Source organism: Rana temporaria, chromosome 6 (genome assembly GCF_905171775.1).
Source record: "Rana temporaria chromosome 6, aRanTem1.1, whole genome shotgun sequence".
Lineage (NCBI taxonomy): Eukaryota > Metazoa > Chordata > Amphibia > Anura > Ranidae > Rana > Rana temporaria.
Window position 1 is genome coordinate 163207445 of NC_053494.1, and position 22145 is coordinate 163229589.

At 42.2% G+C, this 22145-nt stretch overlaps 1 protein-coding gene across 3 annotated transcripts in view; it reads left to right on the forward strand.

The window, feature by feature from the left end:
• CHN1 (chimerin 1) overlaps window positions 1-22145 on the forward strand; it is a 140781-nt gene that overhangs the window by 108818 nt on the left and 9818 nt on the right. For all 3 annotated transcript variants that reach the window (XM_040357707.1, XM_040357708.1, XM_040357709.1), the window contains 3 exons: window positions 3213-3290; window positions 7707-7791; window positions 21893-22066. In XM_040357707.1, coding sequence (XP_040213641.1) covers window positions 3213-3290; window positions 7707-7791; window positions 21893-22066 — 337 coding nt within the window. The remainder of the gene's footprint in view (window positions 1-3212; window positions 3291-7706; window positions 7792-21892; window positions 22067-22145) is intronic.

Consider the following 22145-nt stretch of genomic DNA (forward strand, 5'->3'; position numbering starts at 1 on the left):
AAACTCACCGCTCCTTCACTGCTCCAAAGATGTGGCTAGCAGGACTTTTTTTTACTGTCCTGCTAGCGTAACGCTAGCAGGATGGTAAAAGCCCTCAGGCTGTGAAAGGGGTCTTGTTTATTGGATTTCAGTTTTGTCAATTTATTGAGGATCAGCATCACATGTGAGGGGTCTGCATGCTAATGCAGCCCACCTAGCACCACCTACAGTTGCGTAACTCCTCCCAAGGGTCAGCCCACTGCTTGCGCCAGGGTTGACGAATACTAAGGCAAGGTTATGTGATGTTTCAGGAGACGTTGTTCAACACTCTGCTGGCCTTTCCCACCAAATACGTTTTGTACTGGGACCCAGTGTGGACTCCTTTTGAGACAAAAAGTATGTAATGAAAATAATTGTTGTTGTTTCATTAGCATATTGATTGGAGGAACTAGGGAAGGCAAAAGATTAAGGGGATTCAATTTCAACTTTTTAAGGTTGCAAAACATCCAGCATTAATATTTGTTGATGTGACTGTTTATCCAGCAGGAAAATAGGTTTGTTAACATGACATTTCAATGCCAGTCAGTTCACTGCAGCTCCCATCAAATGGGGGGAAAATAAAAGTAACAGATTTGGATTTAGGCCCCATTCACACTTGTAAAAGGGGCCGTTTGCAGCTAACGGCCGGAAACCCTGTGGGGGTGTCCCTGTGATTATCTGCAGATGGGAAGTCGTATTCAAAGCAATAGGAGGTTGACGGCTCCTGAAGCAGTTCACGGCCAATCACATGTAATCGCTCCTACAGCAATTATCTGCTGGTGATCACCCCTGGATGCAGTCTGCATCCAGGGGTGATCATTCACATTTAATTGTTGCACATGTGATTGGCCACGAACAGTTGTGGGAGTTGTCAGCCTTTCAGTGGTGCGCCCCACCTGCAGGTAATCGCAGGGAAACCCCTTTGCGTCTCCCGCCGTTAATCGCACTCAGCCTCATTTGTAAGTGTTAACGGGACATTTAGGGCCCTTTCACACGGGGCGGATCAGTAATGATCCGCCTCCGTGTGTCAGTCAAGCTCAGCGGGGATCCTCCGTAAAATCTCTGCTGAGCCGTCGGCTGACAGGGCGGTCCCCGCACACTGTGCAGGGACCGCCCTGTCTTTCCTCCGCTCTCCCCTATGGGGGGATCGCGTGAACATGGACCGTGTGTCCGTGTTCACCCGATCCGCCAGACGGAAGAAAAATAGGATTTTCTTCCGTCCGATTTTGCGGAGGCGGGTGATTACGGGTGTCAGCGGATGGTCATCCACTGACACCCGCAATCACATAGGGACCAATGTATGTCCCGTTTTCATCCGCAAACGGATGAATGAAAATGCGGACATACGGTCCACACGTCTGAAAGGCGCCTTACTTTCTACCATCCTGCCCAAACTGTCTTGCATGCACACCCCACCCTAGTGGCTCAGAATTCTCATACACTTACTATAGATGTGTGGGCTCTGGACAAGGCAAAGCTGCCTCAGGAGGAGTGAGAGGGGGAATGAATGTATACGGTATGCGTGTGAATGTTGGTGTTAAGTTTGCCAATCAAAAGGTTTTGCTTACTTTTAAAGAAATTTTTATAGAAAATAAATACCTATTGTAAAAAAGTATTAAAAAATTGCTGTAGATGCACAGTTCCCTATGCCACTACAACAAAACTCTGTTGGCAGCCCAGGGTAGTGGCAATGATTATGCGTCCAGATGGCACTTGGGCACAGTGTAGCATGCACAGGCCCTTTATTGTACATGTCTGATTGTCAGTAGTATGATGTGAGGACAGCTGAGCATATGTATTGCTTATGCAAAAAACTGTCACTGCCCAGCAGGATGAAAATCTTCCCATTCCATTCACTCTCATGTAAACCAATTACAACATTTTTCTGGGGGCTCGAGTCTCCTTCCTTGTGGGTCAGATAGATGGGGGAACCTGGAACACCCAGTGCAAGAGCCTTACAGCCAAACTTCCCAACAGACATGAAGCAAGGGGAAAATCACTCTATTGCTAATTTCTCAAAAATATCAGTTTTGATTAAACTGACTTTGTCATCATAAAATAATTTTTTATTGCATAAAATGTTTTAATTTACTGTGGATTTTACCGCATCATTGCGGAAAGCACAGGAATTTAGTTAACCCCTTATCTTTACCATGATCTATTTATAGGACTTGCGTGACAATGTGTAATATTTTTAGCAAGAAAAAAAAAAACATAGGTTATCTCTTGGTCAGTTTTTTGCCATAGTTAAGTCATTTTGTGGAATTTTCCAGGATGGCTGTGAACAGAGTTGATTGTGAGTGAACAGTGTTTTCATTGAATGTATATTACAAGAAAGTATTAGTCATTCGTGGCTCTTTATCTTCTGCCTGACATGTAGTACATGTCTATTTTCTCTACTTTAACCCATTTGTGTCTGGCACTTCCTGCAGTCCATATTTCTTCTTCATTCTCAATGTGATGCAGTCCTGTGCTGGTTAAGTAATCAAGAAAGTCGTGCGTAGGGGGGATACGGGGGAGGGAGACTGAGTTGATGAATACATAAAGGCTGCTGCTCTGTTTCATTGGTTAGATATGCGCTTATTGTGGCCAGTCTAAAACGGCGTGACTGCAAAGCCCACTCAGTCCCCCCTCCCCTCCTCTTCACTCACTAAGCCGATACCTCAGACTTAGAGCATCCTTCTAATCAACAATTCTCACTCCCTGGCTGGGCTTTAAACCATCTGGACGCTGGGTCCTGATCTTTTTACAGATATTTTTTTTAAATGGAAGGAAAGAAAAATCCACTTCCAAATGCACACTCCAAGTACTCCAGTCATCATAACCAACTGGTTTTCAATAGGCAACTTAATAGTCAGCACTGATTTAAACCACAGTATATTAATGTCCAGGATGTTCGTCTCTGCATCGTAAAAAGATTTTATATATTTTTTTTGTTGGTTTTTTTTTGGTCGTTGCACTGGGGCTTTTTACTGTATTTATTAAGATTTTTTTTTCAAGTTGAAGAAAACTTTATTTTTTGTTCAAAAATGCCTTCAGGAGAATCGCAGCTAAAATATGTCAAAACTGCTCATCCCAGAAAGCACGAAAGCCAGCAGCCGGATCTGTTGGCTACTGCTCTGGGGAGGAAACTAAACTCTCAAAAGACTTCTGCAACCTTCTGGCAACCACTGAAACTTTTTGCTTATTCACAGTTAACGTCCCTCGTGAGAAGAGCAACGTTAAAAGAAAATGAACAGGTTCCCAAGTACGAAAAAGTCCACAATTTTAAGGTAAGATTTTGTTGCATGCTGTACGGAGTTTCTTCCTATTATACTTTTTCTCTGACAGAAAAATGAACTGAGTTTATCAAAATGCCTTGGTTTATGATGATCTGCTGTTTTATCAGATTGTGTTATATGGTATATACACTTTGTCTGGCAAATAGAGGTGCATGATTTACAGTGAGTGTAGGGAAAAGTTCTGGCTTCAATATTGGCATGTATGGAATTCTCTCTGCAATCTTTTTAGTAAATCCGCAAACCTGACCTGCAACATTCTGGCTGGGGGTCTGAGTAAGCAGCCACAATAACAATAGATGTTGAACGGTCTTTTGTCATATATGAAGATGCACCTGGCAGTGTATTCTCAGCTGTAGTGTTTAAGGAGGGACAATATCAAATTTAGAAAAGTTAGTTACAAGTCGGTGTTCTTTAAACAAATGTGGGTGGTCAGAGATAATTGTGTTTAAAACACAAAATGTTGGAAGTCTGAAGTTTCTTTTTTTATCAGACATGGGCACTTTAATGTGTCAGATTTATGAGGAGCTTCAGGTGCCAGCATGATTGACCAGCCACTGGCTAGTATGGCATGCTGGCACTTACACCTAGAGAGCGATAGACTACACATGTTCTTTTAACTGCTTCCCTGTCTTACAAAGTTGATGTTTTAAAGGTATGACAGAGAGCAGTGCAAAATGCAATCTTTGTTTTCTCCAGAGTAGTGTACTATTAACTATAAAATGTTCACGTGACCACCCTATTCCATGTGTCTATTTCTCCATGGCAACAAGCAAAAATGCCAATGTTTACTTTGGATGCCTACAAACATTTACACATTTTGATAAGTAGAATTTAACAAAAAAAAAAATTAAGTTGATAACTGTAAGAAAAAATTGATGTGCTGCTGAGCTTTGGAGGCGGAGCTGTTTTTATTTTTTTTACATTTGAGCTAGTACTTTTACTTTTAAGGGTCAGTCAATATAAAACTGGTTTCTTAATTGTGGGTAGATGCCAACCTCCCCACAAGGGAGGTTTTATATCTTTCTGGTACTTTGGCTTTAAAATATTTGCTTCAAATATTTAAAACTCCCTCACTACTGAGAGAGGGGTACTAGCAAGCCTGTCTGTGCTATGGTTTTTAATTTATTTTAAACCACAGATATGCAGCAGAATATTGACACCAAATTCATAACCAATTTCTGATATATTGGCATTTGTTCCCATTATCTAGCACTGGTAGTTCTCAGCATGGGGCTTTCGGCACTGATGAGTGACAAGTTGGTGTATTTTGCACATATCCTGACCCTTCACCTAAACTTCAAGGGCCATATTCATAAAGAGGTGAAGGTGTTTTTAGTTTTGGATAGAATGCTGAAGGGTTGGAACCCTGTCCCTGCTAGGAAGATGAACTCTCTGGTTATCCTGATGGCCACTGTCATTGGGATTGAAAGGGTAAGTCCAAAATCTTCACCAGAAGAGAAATCTCCCCAAAAAGGCACAGATGGCAAAATGACATGAAAGGTCTATCCTATTAAGTGCCAGGGCAGAACAGGGCAGGCGCTTTATTCTCTCCTCACCTGAGCCCACAAATTTGATTAAATTCCTCAATTATCACCCATCCCCCAATTAACACTTAACTTCTACCCGGAACTCTTAAAGGAACACTTTAAAACCTAACATTTGATTCTCGAAATCCTAACCTTTCCCTACTGGTTCAGAGCCATGCTTATTTTGTCAGGCACCAGGATAAGTGCCAAAACCTTTTTGTTCTGAACCAAAAATTGTATAATTTTCAGCTGACAAATTTTACATGCCCACATTATGTGAAACATACCCCAAATCATAATCCTAAACTATTTGTTAGCTTTATGCTTTCCATACAAGTTTAAATGGGAATCTCATCCTACCTCAAGCAAGCTGGTATTCTTCCATCCTTGCTTCCCCCCACTTCACTCTTTGGAAGAGTCATCACACTTAAATGTAGATGTTCCTCGAGACCAATATTGACTCACATGAGACCTTCATGGAACATTTATTCCCGTTAATGTTTTAATCCATAAATGCTTTTGTTCTGCACCACAAACTTCAAGAGTGACTATATTTTCCACTGACCACTCAATAAAAAAAGATGCTTCCAGACAGTTTGTGGCTTTTCTTTTTTTTTAATACATAGAGAAGCCATGCTAAATAAACATATGCTCTGCTATGCAGATCAGCCAGATGGTCTTGTGCTCTTGTCTGGCTTTACTGTAGGATTAATGAAGTGGCCTCACTAGCTAACAAGTGTCTGTTAAACACAATGACTCTGGCAGATCCTCCCTTCAGTATTATTTAGGTGATGATTTCTCACGATCACTGGGATGAATTCTAATCCAAATTTGCCTACGCCTACTCTAATTCTCTGTGGCACATTTCCATGCTGCGCCTTCATACGTCGGCCTCTTCCATGTGATAATGGCTAATGCCGTAGACCGCTGCCAATGTGTGGAATATGAAGGTCCCCCTGGAGTCTAATGCACATTGGCACAGCTATTCTAAGACAAATTCAACTATTATCACTGTATGGAATTATATGGTTAGAAAATAATTTTGGCATACACATCATCTAAATTGGCCTTATAAAACGATCCCACTGCAGTTAGAGCTACCACTCCTGGGGGAAAAACAGTTTAAGATTCCCATATCTCCCAACAATCAGGCACATGTGGGGAAAATGGAGTCAACCTATGGACGGTCCTGACTCCTTACCTCATAGGTAAAGGTGTTGGTTTCATTTAGTCATTTTTAGCATCTACTCAAGCTTCCTTTGCCCATAGATGTTAAATTACATTCTTCCAATTAGGCCTAACAACCCCTTGTTTGGGACATTGCATGACAGCACCTACTATGCATCATGAAACGAGGATCTTGGAAGTCAAAATAACACTGATGGGGTTATTTACTAAAGAAAATCCACTTTGCACTGCAAGTGCACTTGGAAGTGCAGTCGCTGTAGATCCGAGGTGGACGTGCTAGGAAAATAAAAAAACATATTTTAGCTTGCACATGATTGGATGATAAAATCAGCAGAACTTCCCCTTGTTTCAGATCCACCCCTCAGATTTACAGCAACTGCACTTGAAAGTGCACTTGTAGTGCAATGTGGATTTGCCTTTCGTAAATAACCCCCTGAGTGTCATTTTTTCCCCAGCATTGGGCTTGTCTGCGCATGGCTCCTTTTCCCTCCTCTATTACCCTACACAGGAGCACTTTGTATGACTAGAGGTGAAACTGGCCCCGGAGGCTTCATGAGAAAGTTGGATTGTGCAGCATGCTTGCTGGACTGTTCACCTAATTTTCTGGGCCATCATTTTATTTTAAAACACTCCTGATTTTTAAAATCTGTATTGAAAATGACTTTCTAGATGATGGATTAATCTATTTGTTCTTGGGCTGGTTGTTTTTCCTTATGTTTTGCTTACACCTACACCGACCTGTATTGCATCTTTTAATGAAAAGCGTGTCCTGTCATAGGCTAAAGTTCTTTGTCGTTTTTATGGATCTGACAGCCAGAGGGTTTTGTGGGGCAATGAATATAAATGCACTCTTTCCCTCCGGCAGTAAGAAGATTGAAAATATGCTGATTGTTGACACACTGCATTAGAAATCCTCTATATAATGGTGTTTTATGCTTCCCTGTGTTTTTGAGTAATACATTGATTTCCATTATATTCTCATACATACATAAAGTGAAGCTACTGGAGATTGCTCTGGTAGGAACTCTTCAGTCTTCTGTTAAGAAACACTTCATCCTCTTTGTGAAAGATGTTTCAAATACATGTTACTGACAGCAGCATAGACATGTCAGACTGACGTTGAAGAGCACTGCTTACACCCTTGTCAGTATATTCCAGAGAGCTAAGCATTACAGTGCATGAGCTGGCTCATTGATCATTTAAATTGGACAACGTTGTTTACGGACACCATTTAAGTCTGAAACCCAGAAAAAAACTATGCAGTTGGTTTACATAAATATAAACAGTTTAACTTGCTGAAAGATTTTTATTCCACCACACTTGTGATGCAGCTACACCTACCTGACAGCACAGTGAGATTCTTTCATGGGCGAGACACCTCTGTGGGCTATAATACAGTTGAGAAATATGCATATCTACTGCCCACTGCTGCTTGCAACTGAAATGGGGTGGCGGCAGATTGAATGAAATAATTGGAGTATGGGTACGAATATATTTGTACCTATAAATATATTGTTGGTAAGCCTTGTATAGTGTAGCACCCAAATGCTTCATTGACTAACCGTAGCAAAAGGGAACTGCAGAAAAAAACGTATAAAATGTATGTTTGATAAACTGAACAACTGAAAGTCTAGCTTTGTGTGGGCAACAATGTTCTATTCTGTCTAATGGTCCCTTGTGTGTCTGTTTTTAGGTGCACACCTTCAGAGGTCCTCACTGGTGTGAATACTGTGCCAACTTCATGTGGGGACTGATCGCTCAGGGAGTAAAATGTGCAGGTATGCGTTATCCATTCTTCCGTTTAAACACCTTTAACATTTTCTTCTGTGATTTGTTTCAATCAAGGATCTTTATTCAAGGATTACAGTGGAGTGTTTTTCCACAATCCCATTAACCCCTTTGAAACCATATCCTCAAACAGAACTAAAGCCCCATACACATAAGCAGAATGCCGGGAGACATTTGCCAGTACAAAAATAACCGGCCGACATTCTGCCCGTGTGTAAGTTGGTCTGTCGGGCACGCATGCTGGAAAACCAGCAGCCGACCGACTTCCGATTGGAGCTCTCAGCTAATGGCAGAAGATGCTGATCCATGTGTTTGGGGGGGGGGGGGGGGGGTTCCCCTCCTCTCTGAACACAGCTCAGCAGGAGAGATCTCTGGACTAACCTTGCATAATTAATGCAGCGGCTTCCGATTAGGACTGTCCTTCTTTTTTTTTTTTTTTTTTTTTCATGCAACCCAAACTGTAGTGTGTACCAAACTGTAGTGTGTACCAGGCTTAAGGGGGACAAAAAAACAACTAAATTGTACCTAAGTGGTAGATGATAAAAGGTGATATCTACAAGTTTAACCCCTACTGGCTGTATTTGTCTGGCTTATTATAGGACAAATAAACAGTATTTACTAAAAACTTCACATAACTGCAGTGTAGGACAGGTAACATTTGCCTTAAGGCCCCACATGGTAGTGCATTCACCATTTGAAAGTTTTTTTTTTTTTTTTCCCAGATGATAAAAACTGCCAAACTCTTAAGAGGCTTTCTACTTTGCCTCCTAGATGTATCCATTTCTATTTTTATTGTCTTGATGGAAAATAAATAGGTCAGTTTGTCATCACTTTTGAGTCATTGGAGTGATTCCAGAACATGCTGCCTGAGTAGGTGGAGTAGAAATGGGTAGATCCAAGGGAATTAATAACAATAGAAGGAGGTTATTGGTGTGTGTTCTGTGTATTATATTGCCATTTAGGTCAAGTGGAATTCCAAGCAAAACTCTACCTAAAATGGGTGTAAGAGGGTAATATTTGCCTAACACATACAGTTGTGGCAGCGTGATCATTTAAAACTTTTGTGTTGTTGAAAATATGGTAGAATCCACCACCCCCCCATTTTTAAAGTAAAACAATTTTTTTTATTTTTTTTTTTCATTTACTATCTTCAGCCAGCTGCTCTGCTCCTTTTAAAGCCTCAATATATATGGTGTTTTAATATGAAGACTTTAGCATGGACTTGTTTATTGTGGACTAGCTAATGCTAGTGTGTGGCTATGGATAGGATTTTCTCCAGTTTTAAATGTATGTAAATGTATTGCAGAACAAATCCTGGATTCTTTTGTTATACCAGCTGAAAAGATTAGTGATATTTATCAGGACAGGTTACATTTGCAGCATTACTTATTTTCTGGCCAGTCCAAGTTAGGGAAACTATAACATGAAAGCATGATCACTAACTATAAGAGCTGCCATTTTTATATAAAACCAATGTCCGTCTAATGACTAATGGAGTAGAACATGACTTTTCATTTACAATCATAGAACTTCAGGAAATTTAGAAAAACAAATTGATTTTAACGCATAAAAGTGTAGCATGGGAATAAAAAATAAAAAAAATCATACTCATTTAGATGGCTGTCGCACTGATCCCAGCTGCATTTCCTCCTGCCGCCTCCAAGAACAAGAACTGAGTAATCTAACATTGCTAATCGCTAAGCTCTTGGTCCTCAACCTGCAGAGGGACAGGGACTGTCAGTCACTGGATCTCTGATCTGCCCCTCCAGCGCTAACTGGAGCGTTGGGCTGGGAGCGGCTGGCTCAGCAACTCACTGAGAGGCTGAGCCAGCTGTCGGTCCAGGCTTCTGGGTGGATCCCAACCATATGGTCCGGATCTTTTCAGAGACTGGCTCTGTGATGTCAGCCGACAACAGGATTTAGCCGACAGTCAGCTGAAAACAGATCACAGGAATGCAGAACGAACTGCACTTCTATGACCCACAGGAGAAGAACATCCAAAAAAGCTTTGGCTATACATCTCCTTAAACTATGCCAATATAGTAAATAAGAGGTGCATTGATGTATGGGCACCTTGTACAAGTAAGATGTTAAAATAAATAAGTAATCTTGAAAGTTCTAGGGGTAGCTGTATAGATGTGGTACTATGAGAACAAAATAACATATTGCCATGTGCTTCAGATTAAGGGATAATGTTAATAATCAATTTTATGTCGGTGCACCATCTGTGTTTTGGATTCAGCCATACAACACATGTACTGTACCCTGGAACAGTCTTAAATGTTCCAAGTTTGACTGACTAAAAGGGAACACATTCATAAAACACATTCAGGGCATCATTTATATTTAGACTCCACATGGTTTAACACATGGATAGGTTTCATGTAATTTACTCTGTTGATCTTGGAACAGTATAATTACATTTTAGAGAATTCTGTACAGGGCAGAGAATTTTCTAGACAGAAAGTTTGGATATCTGCAGAGGGCCTTTTCCCACCGAATAAAGTTGGGTGTGTTTTGAACCTCACTCCAACTGCATAGGCAGTCCAAAATCAAGGTAATCCTATGGGCATAGTTTACATCAGGGGTCTCCAAACTTTTCAAGCAAAGGGCCACTTTATTGTCCTTCAGACTTTAGAAAGGGCCGGATTGTGGCCGGTGGGTGCAGAAATTGTCCCGGGCCCAGCACCAGTAAGAATAAATGTGGCCTCGGGGTTGGTGTTCAATAGGGGGAGAAGTAGGGCCCCTAACAGTAGGAGAAATAGTATCCCATCATTGATATCAGTAGAAGAAATAGTGCCCCCTTGTTGGTGTCAGTGGAAGGAATAGTGCCTCATATCAGTTGGAGGAATAGTGCCCCAAGGGCCGCATAAAGGCTAGCAAAGGGCCACATCTGGCCATCGGGCTGCAGTTTGGAGACCCCTGGTTTACATCTACTTAGAAAAATGTGTAAATAAGTGTAGCACAACAGGTATGTGAGTAAATGCACACAAATGAAAATACAACTTAAAACAATGGAGTGTACCACATAATACTAAATACGTGAAGTATACTATAAACTCTAGTGTAACTGCACACGATTATAATCACAAACACCTTCAATTGATGTGAACGAATAAAACAAAAATAGCAATAGTCTCATAAAGTTTGTGAAACCGCTTGTGTACTAGTATGACAATTCTTCTGTCTTCACAGTGCTTCTGGTGACCTACCACCAACCTGTGAAGTGCTCGCTCACATCTCAATATCTGAGCCCATTACAGTGTCACATATGCCTTTAAAACACTGCGCCTATAGAGAATGCAGCTAGATGGCATTATCTTCCCATCCAGGGGTATATCTGCCACCTTTCTCTCTTTGGTCCTCAGTATGTTATATCATGAAACAAATTAGAAACACCATAGTGCCCGCTATTCTCCCACATTTATTGAAGAAAAAGTTTTAAAAACACTCACAAGAACATCAGGATAACAGGCATGTAAAAACCATCAGCTCTCCACGCTGACACGGGTAATTAATGTATGCTGTCGCAGGTATCGGCTCCTCCCATTCCTGTTGCTCCCTCTGATTGGGCTTTCTCAGTAGGCCTGTAATATGTGGTACTATGAGAACAAAAGAGCATATTGCCATGTGCTGCAGATTAAGGGATAATGTTAATCTATTTTATGTCAGTGCACCATCTGTGTTTGTGTTCAGCCATACAACACTTGTACTTTACTCTGGAACAGTCTTAAATGTTCCACGTTTAAATGAAAAACACGTTTGACTGAAAAACAATCAGGGCATTTATATTTAGATTCCACATGGTGTAACACACAGGTTTCAGGTAATGTACTCTGATCTTGGAACAGTAGAATTGCATTTTAGAGAATCCTGTACAGGACAGAGAATTTTCTTGACAGAAAAGTTTGGATGTCTACAGAGGGTCCTTTAACACCAAACGCAGTTGGATGCATTTTGAACCGCACCCTAACTGCATAGACAGCCCAAAATCAAGGTAATCCTATGGGCATAGTTCACATCCTTGCAGTGCAGTTCTGCACAACGAAAGAAAAAGTAGAGCATCCTGCATTTTTCCGCACCGCAAATGCAGGGAATGCGCTTCAAATGCACCGCAAATGCAGGGAATGCGCTTCAAACGCACCGTGCCCCTTTAAGCAAAGCCCAAAAACTTGTAGAAAGATGCACTGCAAATGCAGCGCAACATGCATTCAAGCGTGCGTCAACGGCATGTTAAGCATGCTTCAAATACATGTAAATATGCAGTCAACAATGCTCGGTTATGTGCAGTTTCTGGTGTGAAATGGACCCTTAGATTTATAGAGCGCTATACCTACCATCTGTTCTAAAAGTAAAATTATGGACACATAAATAGGGGGCGGCAGCAGCAATGGGGAGGCGGCGGACGTGCTTCCTTAATGGACGGGCCTCCCCTGGGCAAATGTCTCCCGACATCCGGCCAGTGTGTACCGGCTTAAAGCGGATCTCCACTCTAAAGTGGAGTCCCGCTGATCGGAACCCTCCCCCCCTCCGGTGTCACATTTGACACCTTTCAGGGGGGAGGGGGGTGCAGATACCTGTCTACAGACAGGTATCTGCACCCACTTCCGGCCCTACGATACGGGCAAAGGACGGGTTTTTTCCTTCCTTCCCGTCCGTCCCCCCGTTGTATGCTGGGAACACTCGGCTCCCAGCACACAGCGGGAGCCAATCGGCGGGCGCAGCGCGACTCGCGCATGCGCCGTAGGGAACCGGGCAGTGAAGCCGGAGCGCTTCACTTCCTGGTTCCCTCACCGAGGATGGAGGGGGGAGCAGCAGGGTGACGAGCGATCGGCTCGTCATCTGCTGCGATCACCGCTGGACTCCAGGACAGGTAAGTGTCCTTATATTAAAAGTCAGCAGCTGCAGTATTTGTAGCTGCTGGCTTTTAATATATTTTTCCCGTGGCACATCCGCTTTAAGCTGCAGTCGTGTGTACTGCTCTATGCACACTACAAATCCCATAATCTGCAGTCCATCTTGGGCAGGGGTCTTCAAACTACGGCCCTCCAGGTGTTCAGGAACTACAATTCCCATCATGCCTAGTCATGTCTGTGAATGTTGGAGTTTTAGAAAGCCTCATGGGATTTGTAGTTCTGCAACAACTGGAGGGCCATAGTTTGAGGATCCTTGATCTTGGGCGTGAGGAAGAGGGGGTGGCTACATTCCTACATAGCGTGGGAATGTAGAGAATGAACATAGCTACCCTCTTGCAGGATCACAGCAGCAAAAACAAATGAATTTGTTGAACATTTGGAGGAGCCAATGAGCAGTAGGTTTTTTTTTTTTTTTTTACGCGTTTAATAGAAAAGTTCACCTTTTTTATAAAAAAATAATAATAAAAAATGCAAATCTTTTTGCAGTTAAAAATTGCATTTATTAATTATTTACACTGGAGCCTGACTCTCGGTACACTGTCTGTACTTCTGATATGGGCAGGCAGTTATTGAATTGCAGGAAGATTCCATAAACTATCAGAGTGCTTACCAGTTCATTCAGAGCTACAAGCCGTCGGCCATGGTGAATGATGGTACTTGTAGTTCGTTTATTCACAGAACTCTAAATAAAGGGCGTGTGTGGGTGCTTTATTTGCGATAGCTGGTGTAGGGAGATCACCTGCCCGCTGTCACAGGGAGGCAAGCAAATGCTGGACATGTTACACCCTAAATATGGGTGTAACATGTTCACAAAGGTGCACCTATCCTTTAAAGCGGTGGTTCCCCCTAAAACTAATTTCTAACAATAGATTCGTAAGACCCGTTACACTGCGGGTAGGCTGGCTTTTTTTTTTTTTTTTTCGTACATACCGAGATCTCCCCGTCTCGTCCCTAGGCGGTGGGCGGAACTAGTTGATTGACGTTCCTCGGACGGGCGCGTACGTGACGTCACGACTTTCCGAAAGAAGCCGAACGTCGCTGCACATGCGCCGTATAGAGTTGGCTCTATACGGCGCATGCGCAGCGACGTTCGGCTTCTTTCGGAAAGTCGTGACGTCACGTACGCGCCCGTCCGAGGAACGTCAATCAACTAGGAACGCCCACCGACAAGGAACGAGACGGGGAGATATCGGTATGTACTAAAAAAAATAAAAAAAAAGGCCAGCCTACCCGCAGTGTAACGGGTCTTACGAATCTATTGTTAGCAATGTGTTTTAGGGGGAACCACCCCTTTAAGTTATTAAAATCTCTTCTGATATGTTTTACTCCCCAGACTGTTCACCATTTTCGTTGCCCATCTCTGGACTTGTTCAGTCTTATTAATATCTTCTTGTAAGTGAGGTCTCCAGCATCGGACACCATGAAATCTAAAGATCTATATGAGGGATTCAGGACCTCCTCCCTCTGCTGGTGACCCCTTTAGTGAAACATCCAATTTACTCTTTCTTGCCACTGCCTGTTCACACTGTTTGCTCACTTTGCAATCATCTGAAATAAGTTCCCCCATATCTTTTTTTTTTTTTCTCTGTATTGTGCCCCCAATGTATTTTGTCAAGGGATTCTTTTTTCATTTTTGCATTATTTTACATTTAGAAACATTGAACAGCAGTTTCCACGGCTTTCACCAATTTCCCAGCAATGCAAAATCCTATTTCATATTGGACACCTTCCGTGATATCCACCCTATTGTGCACCTTTGTCATCAGCAAAACGATATACTTTACCCACCAAACCTTTAATGATATCACTTAAATATAGATTAAATAGAACAGAACCTAGTACAGATCCTTGTGGTACACCACTAGTGACTGGTCCCTGTTCCTAATGTACCCCATATACAACTACACTCCATCTTTTAGCCAATTGATTATCCACTGAACCACCCAAGGGTTAAGCCCTAGCTTATACAACTTTTGTATTGGATCATTATGTGGCACTGTATCAAGATATGCTATGTCCACAGCACCAGCTTGGTCAAAAACATTTGTGCGGTATAGGTAAAAAAAAATTATCTGACATGATCTGCCTTCAGTTTCAACTCTTTTTGGCTGAAGTTTTGTTTTTATTTTGGATTGAGTTTTGTCATCTGTCGCCAATCACTTCCTGTCCCATAGCCAAAACAGAAAGTGAGCGGAAATCCCTCAAAAATAAGGGAATTGCTGGTTGTTATCAGGACTAGGGTCTCCGGAAAATATCCTCTCTGTTACGGTTATGAGGACAACCCAAAATTTGGGATTTTTTTTCCATTTTCAGGGACAACGATAAACATGACACATAGATTGGGTGAACCTCCATAATGAAGACTCAGACAGCAATAAAAGCATGACAGGTGTTCTCTATGCACTTTGTCTAAAACTAAAAAGAAGGAAAAAAATAATAGGTTTTGCATTTTTAGTTGAACTTTAAACTTGCAAAAGACACACATTGACAAGTCAGAGGGGTGACTATTACTCCTCCTGGATCTGTACAGATTTCCAGAGATGAGCAAGTTTGAAATGCTGCGCTCTTCAGTGCTCTACAAATCCCGTGTTGAATGCTTATATGTAAAATGTAAGCTTGTGTGTAAATAGTTAAATAAAAATAGTATACAAATCTATAAATAAAACCGTTGAAGTTTAAAAAAAAATGAATACAGTGAACTCCGAACACAACAGTTGTGCCCACATTCTATAGTTAAGACACCATACACTATGCTAACCTGTGCCTAATGAAGCATTCCCATGAAATCTGTCAAGTTTGTGGACCTTCAGGCAACCTGGATGTTTAGAGCCTATTCCAGCGTATGAATGAAGATCCTTTTCATAGTCCTTATAGGGAATGGGCCATCTGCAGTTAACGGTTCAGTAGTAATGTCAGGTGAGGTGGAATCATTAATTCCTAAGTTTACTCATGTATGTAACAAAAATGTGTTCACATTTTATTCAGTCCATGCCATTGTAGGTCATATTTTCAGTGTTGCACATAAATTGCTTACACACGTTAAACAGGAGTGCCTTGTTGCCAGCTGCTTATTGGAATACCCTATATCAGTGATGGCGAACCTTGGCACCCCAGATGTTTTGGAACTACATTTCCCATGATGCTCTTGCACTCTGCAGTGTAGTTGAGCATCATGGGAAATGTAGTTCCAAAACATCTGGGGTGCCAAGGTTCGCCATCACTGCCCTATATACACTAATAGTAGGGTTGTCCCGATACCACTTTTTTAGGACCGAGTACAAGTACCGATACTTTTTTTCAAGTACTCGCCAATACCGATACTTTTTTTTTTTTTTTTTTAATGTGATGTGACAGTGGCGTTTTTTTCTTTTGTTTGTTTTTTTTTTTTTACTTTTTTTTTTTATTTTTTTTTTTTACAGTGGCGTTTTATTTTTTATTTTTTTAGAGGGGGGGTAGTGGATTGTCCGTGTGTTTTTGAATTTTTTATTACCATTTACATTTTTTTTTATTTATTTTTTTATTTATTGCAATTTTTATTTTATTTTTTAATCAACCCTGTTGGGGGGGCTTTGGTGAGATATCAGGGGTCTTAACAGACCTCTGACATCTCCCCTTTGAGACAGAGAAAGGGACTAGGGATACAGATTCCCCTGTCCCTTTCTCAGCAGCATCAGCTGCGCTGAAAATGAATGCAGAGAAGACAGCGTCTTCTCTTCATTCATAAACTGAAACATTGTAATCAACAGGTTACGATGATTCAGTTCTGTGAATGGACAGTCATCGCTGACTCTGTCCATTCGGAACAGTAAGGAGCCGGGTTTACCGGCTCCTACCGCCGCTCTCCATCCTGACAGTTCCGGGGGGGGGGCACAGGGGAGAGACGGAAACAGCGGGGGACGCACGGGGGGAGAGAAGGAAACATCGGGACGCACGGGGGAGAGAAGGAAACAACAGGACGCACGGGGGAGAGAAGGAAACCGCGGGGGGGCACGGGGGAGAGAAGGAAACATCGGGACGCACGGAGGGAGAGGAGGAAACATCGGGGGTCACGGAGGAGAGAAGGAAACAGCAGGGGGGGCACGGGGGAGAGGAGGAAACAGCGGCGGGAGGGAGAAGGAAACAGCGGCAGGGGCACGGAGGGAGAAGGAAACAGCGGCGGGGGGCACAGAGGGAGAAGGAAACAGCGGCGGGGGGCACAGAGGTTGAGAGACTGCATAAAAAGGGAGGGGGGGCTGGAGGAGGACCTAGGACAAGTATCGGGTAAAGCATCGGGAGCATTTGCCCGAGTACAAGTACTCGGGCAAATGCTTGATATCGGTCCCGATACCGATACTAGTATCGGTATCGGGACAACCCTAACTAATAGTATTTGAGAATTATGCATTCACCTTGCTGTACCTTACCTTTTAGGGGTTTGTGCACATGGGCATGTAAAACGCTGTGTTCAGATCCACAATGTACAGTTTATACCGATCTTAATGCCACAATATTGTAGACTATGTGCCCATTGTGGTTAGTACTGTAGCAGTGAGCTCCAAAAACCTAAAGTAAGAAATTATGCATTTGCGGTCTGATTTGTGCAGTAGGCATGTAAATGGTGGTAACGACTTTAAAGTCAACTGCCTAGTGCTTATGTAATCGGTCATTCTGAATGGCTAAAGGCAGAAGTCATTCTATGTGACTGCCTACAATTTGTTTAAACCTCTCTGCTGGCCCTGAACGAGCCATTCACTAGGCATCGGTGCAGGTTCCGAATGACCTCGGCCTTCATTCAACCAGAATAACTAAAGGCTGAGGTCATTCTGCACTGCCTAGTGAATGGCTTATTCAGAGCCTGAGAAGATTTAAACCTAAACAAAGTGTAGGCAACAGCAGTGGCACATATGGACATAGGTGCAGTACGGACCGTTGTGAGGCATACTTTATATGGAAACTTGCCTGCCAGCAAGATCCTGCATACATTTCATTAGTTTTATTCCCATGTGCAGTAGCCCTTGGTCTACTTTCACACTGAGGTGCTTTACAGGCGCTATAGCGCTAAAAATAGCACCTGTAAAGCGCTCCTCCTGTCCGAGCGGTGTGCTTGCGGGACGTTAAAAAAAAAAGTCTCTGCAGCTTAAAGCGCCACTGCCCATTGAAATTAATGGGGAGCGGCGATTTGCAGTCACTTTTAACCCTTTATTCGGTTGATATCGGGGTGAAAAACAACTCTCAAACAATGGTAAAACGCATCTAAACTAGTGGCGCTTTACCGCCTGCACCTCAGTGTGAAAGTGCTCTTAAAGGGGTTGTAAAGGGAAAAAATGTTTTCCCTAAATAGCTTCCTTTACCTTAGTGCAGTCCTCCTTCACTTACCTCATCCTTCCATTTTGCTTTTAAATGTTTTTTTATTTCTTCTGAGAAATTCTCACTTCCTGTTCTTCTGTCTGTAACTCACCACCGTAATGCGAGGCTTTCTTCCTGGTGTGGAGAAAGCCTCGTGAGGGGGCGAGCAGGAGTGTCAGGACGCCCACGAACACACAGCTCCTTTTATTTATCTGCAAAGTAGAGAGTGTCCTGACTTGTCTGCTCGCCTCCTCCTCAAGAGGCTTTCTCCACACCAGAAAGAAAGCCTCGCATTACGGTGGTGAGTTACAGACAGAAGAACAGGAAGTGAGGATTTCTCAGAAGAAATCAGGACATTTAAAAGCAAAATGGAAGGATGAGGTAAGTGAAGGAGGACTGCACTAAGGTAAAGGAAGATATTTAGGGAAAAAAAAATTCCCTTTACAACCCCTTTAAGCTAGGTACTCGGAACCTATGTGCTTTTCTTAAGCGTTCCCCAGCAATATATGATGAGATGCAGTCAAATTAATTGCAAATTGCTAGTTCCTGATGGTATTTTTTTTTCGTACCGATGTGTAACCATTTTTTGTTAAACTTGGTTGCAAAGCGTGACCTCAGCTTTCACCATATGTATGGCATTTAATACATATGTATTTTGTTGAATTTGCGCAATACACAGTTACCTCCTAATATATGTGTGAAGTTTCTTATAATGTGACCATTCCATTCTAATGACTGTTTAAATGAGTGCCAATGTATATGGTGATAAATAGCTTTCTTTCAGAAAGTGTCCAAGCTAAATTTGCATCAGCATGAAATAGTTTGGACTAATTTATGAAAAGCTGAATCAAAGTGCAGTTGTTGCCCATAACAACTATTTACAAACAATATTTGAATTATTTAGAGAATGGAAAGAAATGAGCTCCAAGTTGCTCTGGTTTTTTTTTCTTCTGTATTTTGGAGGTCAGGACTGAAAGTTGTATAGTAACATTAAAAACTTTTTTTTTTTTCAAAAAATAATTGGTTTCCTAAAACAAAATTTGCAGACAGAGTCATTTTGACACTCCTAGTAATGCAGGTCCTCTCGTCACTTATGTCATGGAAAATTTAGTGTGTTCAAGCAGTGTATCTAGTTTAGTCTTGTATGAAATGTTAAGTGTTCATGATTACGTGTTGTCATCCTTCAGTTCCTCACACTGTGACAACCTTCTATGTTTGGCTCTATGTTCCTCCTGACTAGGGCGTGCCACTTCAGAATATGGCTCACGACCAGAATCCAAATCACTTGATGCCTCCAAATTGCCATTGTACCTGAATGTTATAAAGCTGTCATTTTGTACACTTTGGCATTGTTAAGTTCAGACTAAATGCACATTTTTCTATTGCAAACTTTTAGCGTGAATAGCTGTGATTGCCTTTCATTTTTAAATGAGGAGTTTGGCAGGAAAAGTATTGTTCCTTGAAAGGTTAGCTGTATTCCGGCAATAAAAACCTCTGTACACGGTACACCTACCCTTTCAATATGCATGTGCTGGGCACACAACTAGTCGTCGCACTTAATATACTTTAATCCGGTAGATGGGCTTTTGCATTTACTCTGTAAGTCAACATAAGAAAAATAAATGAATGATACTTACAAGGCACATTCCTTAAAGTGGATCTTCACTAAATATGCGCTTTTACAATCCAAGCACACTACTTAATTGATTTAAAATGTTCAAAGTAAACTCCCCCATCCATCCATGTCTCCATGCTGCATTACATCTGCCACTAGCTCAGGCATGCATGCAGGAGTGTGCGCTTGGCTTAGAAAGCCCGTCCTGAAGAATCCTTGGATGTATGACATAATTTGCCTAGGCAAGAAACTAGGAAGTAACTGAGGAAATGTAAAAGAATAAAAAACGTTTGAAATAAGTTAATATGATCTACTTTTATATCTCTTTACTAATGCTAGCAGAATGAGGATTAAAAAAAAAAATCACTGGCCCAGATTCAGTAAGCAATTGCGCCTGCGTAACCATAGTTACGCAGCGCAATTGCTGACTTGCGCCGGCGTAACGAGTTCTCCTGATTCAGAGAACTCGTTACGCCGACTGCAGCCTAAAATCTGCGTGGCATAAGGCTCTTATGCCCGCATATCTTAGGCTGCATTCTTGCGATGACCGCTAGGGGGCATTCCCATTGTGGTCAGCGTATAGTATGCAAATTGCATACTTACGCCGATTCACAATGTTGCGCGCCCCCTGCGTACGCAAGTTACGTCGTTTCCGTACGGCGTGTTTACCGTAAGGCTGCACATTCTAATAGCAGGGGCAGCCAATGCTAAACTATACCCGGCGTTCCCACGTCGCGACGTTCGAATTTTACGTCGTTTGCGTAAGTGAATCGTGAATGGCGCTGGACGCCATTCACGTTCACTTTGAAGCAAATGACGTCCTTGCAACGTCATTTGCCGCAATGCACGTCGGGAAAGTTTCCCGACGGAGCTTGCGCTCTACGATCGGCGCGGGAGCGCGCCTAATTTAAATGATTCCCGCCCCCGGCGGGATCATTTACATTGCGCGCGCTTACGCCGGGCAATTTTGCCGGCGCGCCCTCGCAATTTACGGAGCTACAGCTCCGTGAATCGAGGGCAGCGGAAAATATTTGCGGGGGCGCAGGGCAAAATCGTTGCCCTGCGCCTCCGCAAATAGAGCCCAATTCTTTCTGAATCCGGGCCACTGTTAATTGGGTGAAGAGTCACTTTAATTGTGTAGACTTCTAATGACCATGTTTGTCCCAACTGGAGTTTATCTGTCATCAAACAAAATGCTCTGTGAGAACTGGTCATTGTCACAGTCCCAGACTAAATGCAGACTCCAGGACAGGCACGTTGTTCAGGAAGTTGAAGAACTCGTTCACTTCCCAGCAGCATATATGAAATTTGTAGGACTGGTCGCTTCAACCCAATGCCTCGGACAGGTTTTGAAGACAAATTCACATTGGGGAGCTATGATGTGTAAAGAATAGTCCTTGTGTTTTTAATACCCTTCACACTGCTTAACGCATTGTCGTTTTTCTAGAAATCTGTCCTGTTGACAGACTGACAATAAAGTGGACCTTCAGTAGTTTTTTTATCTTTCCATCTATTAAATCTTCTGCCCTTGTTGTTTTAACTTTGAATAGTAAAAAAAAAAAAAAATTCTGCCAGTGACTACCTTATACAGCCCACTTCATGTTTCTTGTCCGGTAAAAAGCCTAGGCTTATGACATCATGCACAGCTCTCTCTCTTCTGAGAGTTGCCTAGGAATGGAGGGGGGGGGGTTGAGTCATAAGAGGGCCAATGAGAGCTGCAGAGCTGGAGGTGTGCCTCTGTGTAAATCCAGGAAGTGAACAGGCAGAAGCTTCAGCTGCTCACAGTTAAAATAGATGCAGCCAGACTTGGTGGTGGGAGATTTCTGCAGCATATTTTATAATAAAGAATCGCAGTATATATAAAATAATATGCAAAGTGGTTGGAGGAAAGACTCAGATTGGTAAAGATGTTTTTATTACACATTATCTTAGCAGACCGCAGTTCCTATTTTAGAACAATTGTAGAGATTACTTTCACTAGTACCAGTTCTTACTACCAATACATTTTATCTAAGCTGCCATCTGGTATCAGGAATCTTCTTTTTAAATGACTCATTAGATCAGGTAGGTAAGATCAAATATATCTTAATATATTTTTTTATTACGTGATGTACAAATTGACTAATAAAGCTTGCTTTCCGTGAACTTTAAAAAAATAAAGTTTTATTTTCTCCAAGATATGTTTTTATGGTTGCAAAATGTTTTCCTTACAGTATATTTGTCTTTACGTTCTAGATTGTGGTTTAAATGTTCACAAACAGTGTTCTAAGATGGTTCCTAATGACTGCAAGCCGGACTTGAAACATGTCAAGAAAGTTTACAGCTGTGACCTCACCACATTAGTTAAAGCACACAACACGAAGAGGCCGATGGTGGTGGACATGTGTATTCGAGAGATCGAGTCCAGAGGTGAGATCTTCTGGAATTCTATCTCTGTGGGGTGGGGTAGCGTGACAAGGCCCTGGGTTTTCACTCCTTCCAGCAGCAC